A 13,775-nucleotide genomic window follows, 5' to 3' on the forward strand; every position below is an offset into this window, starting at 1 on the left:
CTTGCAGTACATTTTAAACAAGGAAATATAGCGATTTGGCATGAAACATTGATGGAGCAGTGAATAGGTTTAGTACACAGCAAAATGGCATGACAAACTTGGCATTAAATTTGGCGTTTAATGCGTTTTGGAAAAGAGCTCTTCATATACAGTATACAGTATCTGCTTGTTGAATGTGTATTATTATGAAGGTTTCATATTCAAACAGTGACATTTTATCTTCTGGCAGGATGAGGAAGACTCATTTGTGATGAAGGCTATCATTCACGCAATCAATGACGACAATGTTCCAGGCTTAAAACACCTGCTTGGCTCCTTGACCAGCTATGACATCAACCAACCCAACAAGGTAAGAGACTAACAAAAATAACAAAGATCTATAGAGGGGATACAGGGACCGCAGAAGACAAACTGAACGACAGCCATAAACTTGCAGACCGAGTTAGTGATGTTCTAAAATAAATGATGTTCTTGGTGAGTGGTGATTTGGTCTCAGTCCAGGTGATCAGTAGTCAGACTGAGCTCCATTGAGAAGATAACAGTGTATCAGTGTCCCTGTAGACCAATGACGTCTGAATGCATTCACCGGGTTGAATTGTTCTCAGTCTTGCAATGGGATGTACAGCAGGTAACTAAGAATATGGACCACTTTAAATACAAAATAATACATTATGTACAGTATACCTCATAAGATCAAACAAAATATTGAGTTGTTTACATGTTTTGCGATGCGCTTTCCACAAGCTGGTTTCACATTTGTGTTATTGATAAAAAAACTGTACAGAAAATGTGTCTTTAACTTTTAACTTGGGTCTTGTTTGGAAGCAAATGATGGTTTCTGTCAATTTGTGAAGCATGGAAAGTGCCACATATTGGAATCTTAAGTGAGGAATCGCCGTCGCAATGGGTGTTTTAAATAGAATGAACAGGACTTGTGAGGTTAATTACCATTATCATGCTAATCATTTTGGATATTTGCAAGGAATTGTGTAATGATATATAGTGTGTGTGAGTGTAAGAGGAGAATGGAGCAGGGTTGATGGAATTGTAATCTGCTCACTGATGTGAAGAGACAAGCGTGCTTTTAATTGCATTGCTCAGAGCTTTGCAGTGACCGGCACTATCTGTGTTTGCGTGTTTTTGTGTATGCACAGTGAGATCTATTCCCACGGCTCATGCATTTATTCATTTAGAGGAGCTGTTGAAAAAAACAGCATATGCTGGGTTAGGTTTGTTTTGATGATGGTTTGACCAGCACATTACCAGCAAAAACCAGCATATGCAGTTTTTTGCTAAATTTAAGGCGACTACTGAGATCAGTCTTTGTGTGATGTGTGAACAATGGAAAAATGAATCAGGATATTTTGAATTGGCTTGTTCTTACTAACTTGGAATAGACTTAATCAACACTGTGAGAAGCTATAAATGCCTTTTTATACTGAATGCATTGATTCTTATTTGTGTTTTATGTGTGTTTTCTGGGCATACCTCAGCATGGAACACCCCCACTCCTGATCGCCGCAGGCTGTGGAAACATCCACATCATTGACGTGTTAATGAAAAAAGGGGCAGAGATTCAAGCTCTCGATAAGGTGTGTTAAGGTTTTTATTTGTTGTATGATAATATTGAAAATGATTCTTGTATATTGTAAGTTTTGAGAACTAATTATAGTTAAAATAATAGAGTTTGATTGACGACCTGACCAATCATAACGACGATATTATGCGCCCCCTGTTGCTATTCGCCATTTTGTCCGACAATCAAACCACAGAGTTTAACCTGCTTCGTGCTATGCGGCTTTAAACAGTCATTCGCATTTGTTACTGGCCCTGATCTCAGCTTAAAATCATGTCACTACGGAATCTTACAATTTGTCTTAAGCCTTGTTAAACAAAAACATACTGAATATATACTTCAAATCCATGTTGCAGACCTTGTTATTGTTGGCTGAAAGGTCATTTTTTTCCAGAAATAATTATTTCATGATAAATATTCTTAAGTGCAGTGGGAGTGCTTTGGCTGATGTCGGACATTGCGAATGGTCGATCGAGCAATTAAAAACTTTCTAACAATCCAACATTTATTTCAGTTAAGTTTCATCAATGTACATGAAAACTACTTGCAATAATACCAAGTATTTCAATACCATATACCGTCTTTATTTTATTTATTCATGTATAATTATTTAAACATTATTATTATAATGTATGTAAATATTGTGAAAGCGATATATGAATTGAATTTAATTGAATTGAACAACATCACAAAGACAAAACGTCTCATTTTTAAATAAGAACAGCCTTTCTTTGCCTAATGCTGGGTTATTTTTAAGTTTTGAGCAGCAAAAGCAAATTGTTGGACCTTAGTTGAGCTGTGGTATATATTTATAAGGATAAGTGCAAAGTAGAATTCAAAAGAGAGTCCACCCAAAAATTTTAAATCTGTCATTATTTACTTGATGTTTCAAACCTGTGTAAAACCTGTATCTTCTTTTTGGGTGAACCCTTTAAAGCCTGGACCACCTCCAACTATATACCTCCAGTGTAAAATCTGTTGTACATATATATATAATCCAACAACATAAAGTATTATTTCTACAAGTTACCACAAACATTTTTTGCTTGAAAAATATACATATGAAGAGTTGAGATATATGACACCGTTACTTGTTTTTTTTTATCTTTTTTTTTGTGCACTCTGTGTGGTCTTTGTGTCCATCACTCTGTTTTTTTTCGCAATTTGAAGTTTCGCATCAGAAACGATTAAAAAACCATTAATTCGCAAAAACGTTTTTACGCTCGCTTGAGGTGGTTTTTCATTTTTGCGAAAAAGGGTTAATGCGAAAAAATTCACGTAACTGCACTATGAGACGGCGTAACCTTACTAACCAGAGTATTTATCTTGTTACACAGCATCTGAAATGTGTTACGGTCATTCTTAAATGCCTGAGCAAAGTTCTCAAGTATTTCTGTTATTGCCTTTAGAACTGTCACGACTGTGTTTCCCGAATAGCAGGCATCCACAAGAGCGACGCATTTATTGTGTTTCGTAATCGTATGCTTGCGCAAGTATTATTCCATATGAAAATCATTATATTCAGTGGCTTCTCTCTGATATTTAGTAGCAGTTTACTAGGAAGTGACGGTTGACTTGTTTGATGGAAACGGTGCTTATTCGAAAATGTTATTATGCAATAAGCTAAATTCGCAACTTTGGATGGAAACCCGGCTACTACAGCTGGTTGAATTTAAGCCATTATAACGAAAAAAATACAGCTAACTAACACAATAAAACACAATTCAAACATGATAACATAATAAAAACATGATTTTTCATCCTGGAACCAAACTCTTCATATATAAACACTGTTTCTCAATGGCTAATGGGATGTCCTCATGTCTTAGAATTAGAAAAAATTACAAACTTTGTATATCATTTTCCATATTTGGAGTGTCTTTTATGACTTTTTTTTATTAAAAAAAGTATATTTTATGAAACTATTAGAGAACCAGACTGTATAAACAACATATTAAAAAATCTACTACTGTATTAGTTCATAACTTTTTGTTAAAATGGAAAATTTTAAATTATTGCTTGCACTTTGTAATAACAATGGAGTGTCCAATAAAGTGTTGTAGGGTTGTCAGGTATCATAAACATGTCTTACGATACTATACCAGCTGAAGCTGAACCAGATGCTGTGCCATGTTCATAATTCAAATCTATACAAAAAACACAGATTTAGATGAAATATTTTGTATTTACTATGGTGAACTTTATTATACTTTGCACTACAAAATGTTGTTGTATTAACTGTAATAAATTAATTGGATAAATTAAAGCAAATACTGTTGTATACTTAAATATTTACTATGGTAAGACTCAAAAACTAGGGTCTATGAGTTTTAGTAGTTTACTGTAGTAAATACTAAAGTACACAAGATATTTTTTCACGTGGAAACTAAATCAAATGTGGGACAAATTTCATTGATACAGCAGTCTTTATAAAGGGAAATATAAGACTTACTTTAAATGCAGAACCAAGATGGCCAGTAGGTGGCGTCAATTTTCCACTGAGTTAGTGAATCACTTAACCAACTCCTTCGTAACGCTATTTTGAATCGTTCATTGAGTCATTCAAAACAGAGATTCATTTAGGTGGTAAACACCGCAAAAAGGCAAATGTAAGTGAATATTAATGCGCATATGCAACATTAACTACGATACTACGATGCTACCATTTAAAAATTAGAGAGGTCGTAGCACCGGTACACCGCGAAACCCTAAAGTACTGTGTGTTCTGCGGTGTAACTTTAGAAGTCATGCGTTAACAGAAGTTTGAAGAATGAATTGAAACATGTTAATCATTAACCAACACAGGATCTGCAAACACATCTGCAAACTCCTTAACCTTCAGTAAAACATGCCATTCTCTTTCTCAGACTGGAGCCAATGGTATCTACTACGCCTCCCGACATGGCCACGTGGGGACCTTGAGATTCCTGCATGAAAAGAAGTGCCCTCTGGACATCCAAGATAAGGTACCTCCATCTCAAGCACACACACACACCAATCACAACCCAAGGGAGAGGAAGTTTGATTTTTCAAAGGCTTTCCACGTCCTTCACCTTTTCTCCAGAAAGCCTTTCCCACCCAGTCCACGCGGCTCTCTATTTCCATTCGTAATATGCAGTTGCTATGGTTACCGGCTGGCCCGAGGTTTGCCGTTGTATGAAATAATTGTTGACTGTTTGTTGACCGCCTCAGTAGTCAGTGAAGTGTGCTCAGGCAGCCGAAATCGCATGGTAAAGTGTTGTTGAGCCGGTCAGAAGTGCCAGACAGAATCACACTTTAAATGTTCACGGCATCATTATGGGTGTAAATTGAGTTCTTGAAATGTCCTCCTCAGCCCGAACTCTTGCTAGGAGGAGCACATGGAAAATTACCCTTATAAGCTCCAGCGCAGGGTTGACCTCTTTGGATGATTCACAACTTGCTGGAGCAAGTACATTTGTATGGACTATCTATTCATACTTCGAATCTATAGGAAATACTGCTGTCTCAGTAGTGTGTTATTTTCAAACGCCTCTTTAGCAGTTTTGAATCGTTTCTGATTTCCTAAATAAACACACGAAAATATCACGTTTTTAACACATCAACATGTTGTTCATAATAATGTTTTTCATTCTGTTGTAGTCCGGAGAAACAGCTCTGCATGTAGCTGCTCGATATGGTAATGTGGATGTTGTCCAATACCTGTGCAGTATCCATGCTAATCCTGACCTACTAGACCGGGTATGTATCACAACTTTTGTGTGTTGTTTCTTTTCATTTATGTCAAACATTTTAACCATTTCCACCACACAAACATTTTGGTTAATTTCTTAAATTGATGTGATTTTCGACTTGATTTGACTCCTAGAAGTGTGGATACATCATCAGGCGAAAGCACTTGTTTGCACATTGCAAGTAACAGAGAAATCAAATCTGACATTTATCATTATTATTATTATTTTATGAAATAGTGTTTATTAAATATATTTTTTGTGTCAATGCATTTGCCCTTAGAATCTTGAATAAAAAACCTATAAGTTCCCCTCCTCCTGAAAAAAAAATTATTCTCTGCATGACAAATGTGTGTAAAAGGACACATTCACCACCCTTTTTTGTGGAATTTTTCCCCATTCCACAAGCAGTTTTATTAAGATATACAACACAATTTGAATGAAAACACCCCAACATCTCTTTCTTGTGAACTTGAAAGTATTCTGTGAAAGTATTCAACAATAGGAAGACAGAACTGAAATCTAATTACAAATAGCAAATTTCTGGGCTACTGGAATGAAAGTTAGGGATTACATTTTTTTTTATAAAAATGGCCATTTCTCAATTCCAAGAATGTATAGAATGGACTTGTGCTGCGAGGCAGCCTCAGAAGAACAAACACAGATGGACATGCCGCGATGACTTATGGGACTTCAAGCGGGTTTGGTACGCGCAAGTCTGCATTTAATGCATCCTTGATATCAAGAACACATCCGGGGATTTTCATGCGTTCTCTGTACTTGAGTATTGGAACCGGACTCCGACAGTTATTGATGACGTTGAGCGGAACACAAGTACACAAGGCCGCTGAAGAACGCATATTGAGAAATGGCCAACGACTGAGTGCACCTTTTAAGAAATCATTAACTTGAAAACTAACTGTGCGTTCAGACCGCCGCCGAGAGCGTCAAAAATCGCTCTGGTCGCCCTGCCAACAACGCTGTAGAAAGATTCATGGATGCTCTGGCGCTCTGAAATAGACCAAAGTTTACAGGGCTGCGTTCTCTTGAATCCTCTCAAGCGGTGGACTTCTACATTCCGATTGGTTGCCACCGAACCACGTCATAGCTCATTACCATATAGTTGACCTGATTTCAACTCTACTTGACGCCCTGCACGGCCAAGACGCCGCGCTGTTGCTCCCTGCTGCTCGCTGCCGGCTCACATTGAAATGTATGACTTCCGGCCACGCACAGTAATGCTTCTCAGACTCACAAATAATTATGAATCCAAATAGTTTTCAGTAATCTTTAACCGAAGTGATTGCTTCCTTTCAGACACCTGCGTCCACAGTAGATGTAATAAATTATGTTGCGAGTGCTGACACGAATAGCACAGCGAATGGATGAAAACTAATCATGTTTTTGACACACTGTATTTGTCTAGTGCTGTGAGCTCTAAAAACTAAATAAGCATATATTTTTACATAAAATATTGCTCTTGCAGTCGTCCTCATAAGTGTCTCAAGGTGATCAATTTTTCCATTTCTTTCAGGAGTTGCTATCAAAGGCAGGTTTTCTGATTTCTCATCGCCGTTGTTGATGTTCAAATCACCAAAACAAACACACCCCAACCCCCATCTTTCACTTTGTTTTTGTACTCGGCTCGACTCAGTCGTCTAAAGCGTAATTCGGAAATCGGTTACCCCGCCTTTAAAACTATGTTGTAATGTAAAGAATTGCAAAGTTGAAATGATTGTGAGAGAATATTAAAGACTTAAAACGTTTCTCCTTTTGTAAATGTTAGTTTCGTTTTGTATCCCTCTCAACATCATCTGCTCTGTTAAAAAGAAACTAATATTTTTGTTTTTTTAACTATTAAATGTTTTTTTAGGGGTGTTAGATAAAGAAACGCAATCCATCAGGTGATACAGACTTGACACAGACTAATGTTGTATTTGTAGCTCTTTGGGCTCAAGGTTATGCTTTTGTTAATCATTTCATTGACTATTTTGGTAACATCACAGGAACAGGAGACACCTCTTCACTGTGCAGCTTGGCACGGATACTCCGCGGTGGCCCGAGTTCTGTGCGAGGCTGGCTGTGATGTGAACGCACGGAATCGTGAAGGCGAGAGCCCGTTACTCACTGCGTCCGCCCGTGGCTTCAAGGACATTGTGGAGTGTCTGCTGGAGCATGGGGCAAACATGGACTCTGTTGATAAGGTAAACAGTGAGAATTAAACGACTTTTATTAAAGGTGTAGTCTAGAGCTTTAACTTTTAATCATGACTGGCACAGTATTCTGAGTCTTGTGTGTCTGTGCGTATTTCAGGACAGTCACATTGCCCTGCATCTGGCAGTGAGGAGGTGTCAGATTGAAGTTGTCAAGTGTCTGCTCAGCCATCATTGTTATGTAGACCACCAGGATCGCCATGGCAACACACCCCTGCACATCGCCTGCAAGGACAGCAACCTGCCTGTGGTCATGCAAATCTGTGCCGCTAAAGCCAATCTGGATATTCCTAACAAAGTTAGTTTCCACTGTTTTGTATGTGCTTGTTTATCCCTTATATGTTTGTAGCCAGCGATCCAATCCAATTGTTGCCATTTTTACTTAAATAGTAAATGTCCTGCTTAGAATAAATATTGGCTCGGTTCCGAAACAAGGGAGATGCCTCATTGTCTTCATACCACCATAACTATTGTGGAACCTCCAAAGTGAAGACCAACGTCATTGGAGACTTGACTCTGTTAGCATGTTGCTAAGCTAATGATGTGGAACAGCCTTCACATTAAGAGCACGACTTTAATGCCATGAAATACTATCATTAGGTTAGTAATGGAGTATTGGAGGTCATCCACTCGTTTTTAAAGGAACATTTCAGCCGACAATGAAAAGTCTGTCTTCAATTACGTTCCAAATCTTTATAAATTTCTTTGTTCTGATGAACACAGAAAAAGATATTTGGAAGAATGCTTGTAACCAAACAGTTCTTGTCTACCATAGTAGGAAAAATTGCTTTATACAATCCTTTTTTTTGTTGAACATAAAATAAAATATTTTGAAGAATGGAAGAAAACAAACAATTCTGAAGCATTTTGACAACCATTTTTCCTACTATGGTGGTTAATTGCGGCCAAGAATTGTTTGGTTAAAGGCATCTTTTCAAAAAAATTGAAACAGATTTGAACAACCGGAGGGTGAGTAAATGATGACACAATTTATACTCTCCCTTTAATTCTGAAAGTCCCAAACTTTTACATCGTCCTCTATCTTTGTCATCATTTGTGAGAGGAATTTCCATTAGCGCAAGCAGAAGATTTATGCTACTTCTTACTGAAGCCTTTACAGGTTAAAAGAAACTGAATTACATTAATGTGAAATTGAATCATCAGCATATTAACGCTGTTCACACTTACCCAATTTTCAGTCAAGTTTTTTCTTCCTTTTGTTTTCTGGTTAACAATTGTGATGAATCATTCCAAACATTGATTTGTGTGTAGTTTGGAAGAACACCGCTCCACCTGGCAGCTAGTAACGGGGGTCTGGAGGTGGTGCGTCATCTCTGCGTTGCGGGAGCCAACACTGAAGCCATCACCAATGTAAGTTCAACGGCACATTCAGTCCCTTTAGGGTTTGGCATGATGAAATCATGGGTGTTGTAGTTGATTTCAGCTGTTGCGTGATTTGATTTTGGCCTGGGATACACAATATAGCTACATTGTGATGGTAGTTATTCATTTATTTTATGTCAGAGCTGTGGAAAGTGCACTTTCCTGTGTCATATAAAAGCATTTGTGGTCTTTTTGTGGTTATATCCAGTTTGTTTCTCCTGATCCTATTTCTCATCTCTAAAGAAATGAAAACATTATTATATTTATGTGCTTTTAGGGAATTGTCTTTTGTTATTCAGGGACACAGTATAGAGGTTCTAAGAAATAATGTTCGGAAAAGAGGAGATACACAACACAATAGGATAGTATAATTATTATAACCCTGTAATTTAACTCTGAACAAAGATTTAACAACAACAAAAAATGACAGTTCTTACAGCTTTCTTTAGACTAGATTTAGATTTTTAACTTTATCTATTACATTATCTATTCATTTTTATATCATTTGCACAAATGTTACAAATGGAAAACAATAGGGATCACAGTATTTATAACATTTAGTGGCTTGGTTAAACAGCATTTTGTATTGCATGTCATGGTAACCTTGGTGCTCACAATAGTGAACATAATTTCCTCATTGTGCGACTGTGTATGATTTTGTGTTTGCCTCTTTATTGGATGATTTAGATTGGATTATATGTTGATATGGTTAGTGTGTGTGGCCCTGTTTGTTTTTCATGTGTGGACCTAAACCTGAATGCACACCAACATATAGGGACTTGCGTCCCCAAAATTGAGGTCCCCGTGTGCATAAAAGCTTTTAAATCATGTAAAACTATATATTTTTTTAAATCTAAAGATGCAAAAAGTTTTCTATGATCTTTAGGTTAAGGGGTAGGGGATAAAATATACAGTTTGTAAAGTATAATAAAAATTACGCCTATGGACTGTTCCAACGGAGACAATAAAGCAGACTTGTGTGATGCTCATGTCAGGTCAGCACAATACATTGACTTCTCCAGAGCAATGTTTCTAAATGAAAATCACCATCAGTAAGTCATTGTTTCCAGTGAAGGACAAAATGCCGAGGCAAACCCCCTCGACAACCTTGCCATACTGCCTGTTCTTAATCAATAACCCCCATATCCCCACATGCACCTCACTCATGCATCCTACCGAGACACAATCTCAAAGCACTCCCCCGCATTGTTAATATTGTATAGTGGTGGGTGATGCATGTTACAGCACACAGGAATTGAAGAATCTATAATTTATTGCTAGTTGTGTATGGCTCCGCAGCTTAAATGAAAAATGGCCCTTATATAGGATTGCATAGGTCTTTGAATTAATGTTGTGCGATATTGAAATTTATCTCTCACTATATTTCGCACTGTATTAATGTTAAATTTTAATAAAATGACTCAAAATGTTATCTTTAGTCGGACCATAATCTTCTTTATTGGATTTATTTGTGCAAAGATCATTTAAAGGAATAGTTCACCTTCTGTCACTATTTACATGCCCTCCTGTCATTTCAAACATGTATGACTTTCTTTCGTCTGCAGAACAGAAAATAAGATATTTTGGAAAATGTTGGTAAAAGTAAAGCGTGGTTCCACATTCACTTGCCCATACGTCTTGCCCATACAACAGAAGGACCAACGGTTTTGTCACCAACATTTTAAAAATATCTTCTTTTACCAAAGAAAGAAAATCACACGGGTTTAAAACGATGTCAGTAATGATGACATAATTTTATTGTAAAGGTGAACGTTGCTTTCAAACTGTATAATTTAAAAACTAAAATACTGTAAAGCAGACATTATAATATTTATAAAAAATATTAATATAATACAAAAGCGTGCTGTCCACAATTTTTAACTGCATAAAAATTTACATTTAAAGAAACATTTTCTTTCTTTGCTCCAATATACAAGTGCATAGTAATAAACCACAGTTTGTATAAATATATTTGATTCACCATTTTAATACAAAAAAGCCACACCAAGATATCTGTAAAACATGTTTATAGCCAGCCAATCATTGCGATTATGATTTTTCACAAGCGCGACTGTATTTCTCACTGTTTCTTTGGCATGTATTTGAATTTTACTGGTTTGTGTGACTGTTTATGATTTGGTTTGTTTTTATTTTCTCCAGAGCGAGAATCATTTTTCATATCTCCAACACTATAATGACCAGCCGTGGTCTCAATGTGTCAAACAAACAGTAGGTTCTCTTCCCTCACGTCAGGAGGTTCCATTCAGCCCGGAGATATTCAGACATCTTTTATCTTTCGGGAGACAACAAGAAATCAATAAATGAATTCAAGTCTGTCCTCAAGAGGACGCGTGGTAGGAAACAAGTAGACATAAACATAAAGAGAAAAACCGTGCTGCAGAATTGGCAGTCATGTCTTCAGAACTTGTGTATTTATCAAATCGCATTAGATGAAATACTGACACAGCATCACAGCTCTTCTATTCCTCTTCATCTGTGTTTTAACACCTCGGCTGTTCACCACATTCTCTGTGGCTCTCATTTGCATATGCGTGTGAGGGGGTGCTTGTGGCCTCTCTATCAGATGGAGGCTGGTTAATTTGTCTCAGTTGGTTTGTGAAGAACACAGCTGTTTCTGGCTCTGGGGTTTACACAAGCGCCCATGGCCCCAGGTGTTCGGTGTGGGTTTGTGCGGTTAGATTTTGTATGCACGTCTGGAGGTGTTGAATCATTCATGGGAGTCGAGCTGTAACATTGTGGTTAGTTTTGGGTAAAGAGGCAAACCAGATTGAACCAAGACCTTATTAAATTATTTTTTAATAGTTTCCTTGAGTTTGTTTTAACAGTATTTTTTTACATATGACCTGCTGGTTCTGTGGTTATATACCTTTAGAATGCAGTTCAGTTTTGCCGACAGTCATTCGCCTTTCCTAGTCGTGTCTCCTGAGGGTGATCTTCCAATCACACATGTGCTGCTTGCAAGTATATCTCCTGGGAAGTTTCTACCCCTTGTTTGGAATAAAATGAACACATTTTATAGCAATTTTTAGTGCTATTGCATTATGGAAAACACGCGAAGGATTGCAATTGATGATGTATTTGTATTTTTGTACAACTTATTCATAATTGACTAGTTGTTGGGTGGTCTGTATGACAAGTCGGTCACACAGAAGCCCAGTATACAGCTAATGGGGTGAAACATGGGAATGATCCCAGTGGTGCGGGGGAGCCCATAGCAATATACTGTACAGTCCGTGGGCCTAGAATTCATTTTGCCTTTATGGAGTAAATTAGATGCACTTTTGAAGACATTTCCACGTCTTGATGGTTTTTAAAAAACACATTTTATTTTACAACTTAAAGGTCCAGTGTATGAAATTTAGAGTCATCTAGTTGTGAGGTTGCGTAGCTGTATGTAGATAGAAATAGCTCATTCTAAGGTAATAAAAACATAACGCGCCATTACTTAAGTGTGACAGAAATGCATTATTATATACATAACTATGTCTTCCGAGGTGTAAAAAGACCTTACTGTGACAAGCAGAGCGGGACGAGGGCTGTGAGGGAACGGCACGAGACCGGTGCAACGCAGGTCTTTATACACCTCTGAAGACATAGTTATGTATATTATATTGCATTTCTGTCAATAAACACACAAATTACACACTGGACCTTTAAAGTGAAATTGTATCTAGTGTGGACAACAAATGCATAAAGGTGAAGTCCTTCAGTTTTATGCCGGATAAATAAATTCAACAAATAAACAGGATAAATAACTATAACGATAAAAAATATCACAGTCCTCAAAATATGAAGAACTGTAGATTATGTTTTTAAAGATTATTTTTAAACTATTATGTTAAATAGTTAAAAACTATAGCTAACTGTTTTACCTTTTATATACAATGTTATAAAAACGCTTTGGCCCGTCTTGATCAACCAGTGTTACGCCACGACTCAACAAAGACAATGAACCCCATTATAAACACGACATTTGTTGCCTTTAGTTGGAACATTATAACTGATTATTAGGACTTTTTCATGTTGCACACGTGTCTGCATTTGCAGATCACAACCACACGACAAACTCAACCAGCGTTAGTCCGTAGCAAAGTCTTTTACAATGAAAATATACTTACAGGCTTTGCGAAGTTTTAATGGTTGGAATGGCCCCACTTAACCAAAGCTTTCGTGCATAGCCGGTCTTGAGCTCTACCAGGTTCGTGAAGCAATCGTCAGTGAAATGCGCTGCACAAACTTGAACATTCGGGTTGTACTTTTCTGGAACAGTGTTGTAAATAAAATGTAACCATTCGTTTTTAGCAGTTTCATCTTTTGGCATGGCAACGAAACACACAACATGGCTGCGGCGGTGACAATACAATGAGATTTACAAGTACAAACACCTTACTAGTGTTTAGATTTGGGCGGTCTTAGTCAAATCATGTTCATTCGTAGGGGTGTGGTTACACAAGGTGTTTCAGGCAGGTCTGGGTGAGCATTTGCTTTTAGATAGAATGCATCTTTTGTTCCAACACTTTAATTTTTGCAATTTCACGTGTCTAATACATGCATGGGTAGCTTATAACATACCATCGACACAGAAAACACGTATTCGCGCCATATGACCCCTTTAATGCTAGTTATTTTGACAGTAATTGTCTTGAAATGTTTTGTTGAAGGCGGTGAATAATGCAGTGTAATGTGTAACACAAGCAGTGTTTTGATGTGTCTGGCTGTGATGTTTAAAGGGGATGAATTTACAATCGCTGCTTCTTGAAGAGAGTTTACTGTGCCAAAGCACAGCATGTTGTCAGTATGTTAGAGTCCTTTCAGAGAAGATTCATCTCTTGGTTTATCACCTCAAAACACTTCTGCAAATAAATATTGTAG

The 13,775-nt window shown here is 37.3% G+C and overlaps 1 protein-coding gene across 2 annotated transcripts in view; it reads left to right on the forward strand.

Moving 5' to 3' along the window:
- Window positions 1-13,775, forward strand: part of dapk1 (death-associated protein kinase 1) — a 62,817-nt gene that overhangs the window by 37,668 nt on the left and 11,374 nt on the right. For both annotated transcript variants that reach the window (XM_056746442.1, XM_056746443.1), the window contains exons 12-18: window positions 230-349; window positions 1,494-1,592; window positions 4,444-4,542; window positions 5,198-5,296; window positions 7,293-7,490; window positions 7,600-7,797; window positions 8,772-8,870. In XM_056746442.1, coding sequence (XP_056602420.1) covers window positions 230-349; window positions 1,494-1,592; window positions 4,444-4,542; window positions 5,198-5,296; window positions 7,293-7,490; window positions 7,600-7,797; window positions 8,772-8,870 — 912 coding nt within the window. The remainder of the gene's footprint in view (window positions 1-229; window positions 350-1,493; window positions 1,593-4,443; window positions 4,543-5,197; window positions 5,297-7,292; window positions 7,491-7,599; window positions 7,798-8,771; window positions 8,871-13,775) is intronic.

The sequence above is a fragment of the Triplophysa dalaica genome, chromosome 4 (assembly GCF_015846415.1).
Source record: "Triplophysa dalaica isolate WHDGS20190420 chromosome 4, ASM1584641v1, whole genome shotgun sequence".
Classification (NCBI taxonomy): domain Eukaryota; kingdom Metazoa; phylum Chordata; class Actinopteri; order Cypriniformes; family Nemacheilidae; genus Triplophysa; species Triplophysa dalaica.